The sequence below is a fragment of the Corticium candelabrum genome, chromosome 19 (assembly GCF_963422355.1).
Source record: "Corticium candelabrum chromosome 19, ooCorCand1.1, whole genome shotgun sequence".
In the NCBI taxonomy this organism is placed as follows: domain Eukaryota; kingdom Metazoa; phylum Porifera; class Homoscleromorpha; order Homosclerophorida; family Plakinidae; genus Corticium; species Corticium candelabrum.
In genome coordinates, this window is record NC_085103.1 from 1,680,584 (window position 1) to 1,685,691 (window position 5,108).

At 41.2% G+C, this 5,108-nt stretch overlaps 1 protein-coding gene across 1 annotated transcript; it reads right to left on the minus strand.

Moving 5' to 3' along the window:
- Window positions 1-211: 211 nt before the first annotated feature.
- Window positions 212-2,872, minus strand: LOC134194891 (inactive 2'-5'-oligoadenylate synthase 1B-like). The gene is made up of 7 exons (XM_062663870.1): window positions 2,735-2,872; window positions 1,845-1,950; window positions 1,349-1,649; window positions 1,236-1,293; window positions 817-967; window positions 692-755; window positions 212-629 (listed from the first exon to the last, which is right to left on the minus strand). The coding sequence occupies exons 1-7, from the start codon at window positions 2,825-2,827 to the stop codon at window positions 449-451; spliced, it is 954 nt and encodes a 317-aa protein (XP_062519854.1). The 5' UTR covers window positions 2,828-2,872; the 3' UTR covers window positions 212-448.
- Between the last annotated feature and the right edge of the window lie 2,236 nt (window positions 2,873-5,108).

Below are 5,108 nucleotides of genomic sequence, written 5' to 3' on the forward strand. Positions count from 1 at the left end.
TACGTCTGGGGTCTCTATTATTCTAATTTTTTCGTGATGAAGAAAACGTACTGCCCTCGCTGCATGGAGAGCGCTTTCCGCAGGATAGAATGATATCTCATAATCTCTACCTCTTTAAAGGCTTGATGAAATGTCCAATTGAACTTGCTTGATTACAGCGACAATTCAATCCTGTTGCCTTGCACTAATCAAAAGTAAATATGTCAGCACCATGTACATCAATCATATCTGATACAGTGTGAGTTGTGATGTAAACAAAGACTGTAGTTTGCTAATGGGCCCAAACACGAGTAGCAACAACTCCATGAAAAAAGCATAAATTGCAATTAATGCAGCTAACCGACCAAACTACAACAGCAAAGGCCATCATTGCAGTAGATTTGTCACTACATGAATGTCTATTCGTTTCAGTGTTTTAAAAAGAGCGCGGTTTGTACGCTCTCTTTACTTAAACATGTTGACCTAAAGACCGAGCTAGCCCAACAACTTTTGGAACGAACTGACTCCAGTTGGTCAGCCCAGAATCAGCGACATTGTTGACAGGATTGGCAGGATCTCGAATAATTCTTTTAGCATTCCAGATTGATTGATATTGATATGTTGAGTCATAATACTTTGACCAAGCAATACTGCAATACAAACAAAAATAGTTGTGACAGTCTGAGCATTATTAAACTAGTACATGAGATACTTCAATCGATCTTGTTGGACGAGTCTGGCGAGAGCTCCAATAATACCAATCTTTCGATTGATGGCTATGAAACGTGAATTTGTGTTTAATTACAAGCATTAATTAAAACAGTTATTAATTAGTACTATTTTCTCTTGCTGAAAACGTCCTGCTAACCTCCTCAGCTGCTCTGACCACCAGCAAAGACAAAAGATAAGATTTTGGTTTTTGACTTAGATGGCTCCACGCGACTTTTTCCTTTGCCCAGTGCTTCATGAAAATGATCACTTCTTTTACCTGTAATCAGTTCAATATATGTTTGACAAAAATAATATAGACTGATGTCTTAAAGTGTCTGTAAGAGTGCTCTGTTCAAACCCCTTGGAGAACAGCTGGTTATGTGCCAAAAATGTTAAGGTTGTCGCTAATATAAAAGCGAGATACAATCTTTGAGCAACAGTGAGCATGGCTAATATACCACATGAATCGTTCACCACATTGTATACGTATATATCTGCTCCAATAATTATATGTCTAGAAGTGTAATGGAAAGTACAAAATACACCTCATTTGATTGACTCCTGATAAACTCCACTTGAAGTTTTACAGCAGCTGCAGAATACCTAAAAATAACGATGTTTAAGTTTTGTAAATTAAGAAAGAAAGAGTCTAACCTACCACAGCCTTGCTTCTTCATTACGTTCGCTGTAGCAAAGATCAAACAGACCTTTGTATCCTTTCGGATCGAGCTCCCAGTCATAGCTTATAAGCAGATCTACTTCCAATCCACTGCATTTGAATTGAAGAGCAAATCGAGTAATGAAGAAGTCCGTGCAACGAGGCAATGTCTGTGGAGCATCTTCTCCCAGTTCAGGAAACGATTCTATGTTAGGCTGACCACGTGAAGCGCGCTCAATCAAATGTTGCAGGTTCTCAAGTTGAGAAGGCAGCCAGGTGTTATGCCTCTTCTGAGGTAAATCTGGTAAAAATTAGTAAGTGAAATAGACAAACAATGTTACTTAACAAGCATTTCCAACATCTGTATTATTCAAATTGTTAAGCATGTACATTGTTACGCATGTTGCTTGAGTTCTTAATTTTATACTAACAATAATAGCCCCAAGATGTGAACTGCACAATGCCCGCTATATAAAATCAAACTGCACTAGCTAACCTTTGCTCATGATCACGATATCAATATCAGCTTTGCTACTTGTAGTTGTTCCCATACCAAGAGATCCTGCCTCAATGACCTGTGACACTTTAAACGGTGCATTCACCTAATACACAAACCCGCAATAAATTTCTCCGTTTAGTGCAACATCAATTCTACTACAACCAAAGCGCTAGATGGGTCTCAAAAATTTGGATTGTCAAAACTGAATCTGAACATGTGACGCTAGAGAACTTTTTCTATGCTAAAATTCAAATTATATTACATATTCGACGACATAGTTGTCAATACCACCACAAATCTAGAGTTTGCGACCTCGGCGAACCGCTGGCAGTGCCATGCTTATCTCTGTATTCTCATTGCTTACGCGTAACATGTCTAAACTAAGATGTTCTAGGACTGCTTGATTCTCCAACAACCCGAGATTAATTATTTAAATATAACAATACTTTTAGAGAACCATGCCCTCAAATACTGGGGATAGCGCCTAACCTACTAGTAGCCAATGTGGTACGTGTCGCCCATGCTACGTACACCAACTCTGAAACTGCAAACCACGCCCTATGATCACATAGTTCTACTTTCGATTTTATCAAAAGCATGGGCGTCGTGCCGTTTGATTACTTAAACATCTTTACCACGCATTAGCAAGTTACCAAAGGACTATCAATCTCTAGCATTGACTTTGCAAATGCAAATTTGCGTAGTTACTAAACAAACAGCGAAACTCGATACCACGCCCCACTTGTAATCCGAGCGACACACTGCTCAATGAAACGCAACTAGCAGCTCAACCAATGTAAAATGGAATTTTATACCTCCTTGTACAACATAGAAAGACAAAGCTAAGCCGTCTGCAGTTGCATCATACTAGCTGGAGTCCAATTTACCTGAAAGTAACGCACTAGGTAGCTAACGATCTTCCGTTGCTTCTGTAAGCTGTGTGGATTAGGCGCAGCTTCTTGAAACCATTGTGAAAACATTTTTAGCCGACAGCTAATCTAGAACTTGCGGCTAGAGACAGAGAACTATTGTAGCGCACGCTAGCAAGAGTTATTGCTTCGTCTGACACCTCTAGAAAGTGCACATGACTTTAGTTTTCGCTTGATCGGTGGTAGCGTGCTGACTCCCTCATCTGCGATAGCGAAGATTTAGTGTAAAAACGAAGCTTGCTGCTTGAGGACTGGGGCTCGTATTGTCGTGATGCGAACTAGAAGAGATTTCGATTGCACACTGTCGTGTATACAATTGCTAGCCGTGTATTGTCAACTACTAACTCAAACTACCACAACTAGAGTCCTGCGCAAACTCTAATGCTAACCGAAAACATGCAACTAATTAATCTACTACTCTCCTTTTTCCTTAAGTTGAACGATACCTAACTGGTATCTGTCTGTTCTGTCTCTTGGGATGTCGTCTTCCTGGTGTTTCTTCTGTTACATTAGCTGCTTCCTTCACAGTAGTTACTTCTGCTAGCTGGTTGGACGGTAGTGGATCTTGCACTATTTGAAGTGGAACTTTTAGAGATTTACTTGTTTGTTCTGTTATTGATAATGGTATCTCTGTATCAGGTATGTTCACTTCAACAGCATCAGTAGATGTAGGCTCAGCAACCGGTATCGGCATACTTCTGATGTCTCGAACTCTCAGATGTTCTATGTGTACATATCTGGGTTGTCCATCTACTTCCACCAAATAGCTCACTGTCCCAATCTTTGAAGTATTAACCCACTGAGCCATTTTCCTCGTCCATCTCTCCTGGGATTCAAAATAATAACTGTTTGCTCAGGGTTCAAACTCCGTGTTACTACTAAGGCTTGCTGATATTGATCATGTTGAGTATCTCTCATTTCTCCTCCCACATCAGGACGTAAGAGTGTCAATTTTGTCCTTATCTCTCTCTCTTTAGCATCTCGGCGGGTGTCCTTCTGGTAGTACATTTAGGTGGAATCCTGTACTTCTGTAAGAACAAAGAGATTTGGTGACTAATAGATCGTCCTACTGGCTTGGTCTTAAAGCTAATTTTTTAGTTCCTGCACCAATCGCTCCACTGACAGTTTGACGCCGGATGGTAGGGAGTTGTACGTTGGTGTCTAATATCATTGGCCCTGATGAACTCCTCAAACTCGTGAGCAACGAACTAAGGTCCGTTATCCGTGACCAGCTTGTGAGGAATACCATGAAAACTGAATGTTCTCCTCATGGCTTCCACAGTCTGCGTAGCAGTAGCATGTTTCCCCAGTTCGTGAATTTCTGGCCATCTGGAATAAGCATCAATCAACAGTAGATATTGCTTTCCTTTCCACTCTGCAAAATCTGCAACTATCCTTCTACAAGGTCTCCAAGGTCCTTCTTGAAAAATTCAAGGATGTGGAACTGTGTGGCCTGGAAGATTTCTAGAACTCTGACATTCGGGACAGGATCTGACCAAATCTTTAATACCTTTATCCAGTCTCGGCCACCAGATAAAGCTGCGTGCGAGTGCTTTCATCCGACTGATCCCGAGATGCCCTTCATGTAGCTCCCCTAGCACAGTGGATTGCAATTTTGGAGGGATAAGCACTCTGTTTCCCCACAACAAACACCCTTTATCCATGGTTAGTTCCTCAGCACGCCTGTTGTAAGGCTGTAACTCTGGAGGTACTTGTGCTTTGAAATTCCAACCAAAACGAGTTTGTTTGTATAATTTTCTTAGTACCGCATCGTGACTAGTCTCAGTGGTTACTTCTTTTGCAGTGACAGGTAAGTGCTCACAATAATCTAAGCCATAAATCTCCTCATTCGGATCGATGACATCCACAGGAACAGGCAATCTTAACAGCATGTCAGCTTCTGTATTCTTGGCTTCTGCGATGTATTCCAGATCATAGTTATACGCAATAAGGATTAGTGCCCATCGCTGTAGTCGCGCAGCAGCCAATGATGTAACTCCTTCCTTTGAACCCAGAATTTTCAACAGTGATCTGTGGTCCGTGAATAAAGTGAATGAACGTCCCACAAAGTATTTGTGAAATTGTTTCAGACCAAAAACTAACGCCAGTGCTGCCCTTTCCAGTTGCGCATAGTTTCGTTCCACCTTGGATAGGGTTCTTGATGCGAAAGTAATGGGTTGCAATGAACCATCAGCCATAACATGACTCAAACAAGCTCCCACACCATAAGGTGAGCCATCGCATGTCAACCGTACTGGTTCCGCAGATCCTAATGTGTCAAGACAATAAACTCTAACAATTTCTGCTTTGTATCCTGAATAGCTCTCTTCTG

What these genes read in the sequence shown, in the direction of transcription:
- LOC134194891 (XM_062663870.1), bottom strand. Translation starts at nt 2,827, where the DNA reads ATGTTTTCACAATGGTTTCAAGAAGCTGCGCCTAATCCACACAGCTTA. An exon ending in ACCTAGTGCGTTACTTTCAG is followed by an intron (nt 1,951 to 2,734) that starts GTAAATTGGACT and finishes TTTGTGTATTAG; the next exon opens with GTGAATGCACCGTTTAAAGT. An exon ending in TCAGGAGTCAATCAAATGAG is followed by an intron (nt 968 to 1,235) that starts GTGTATTTTGTA and finishes AACTGATTACAG; the next exon opens with GTAAAAGAAGTGATCATTTT.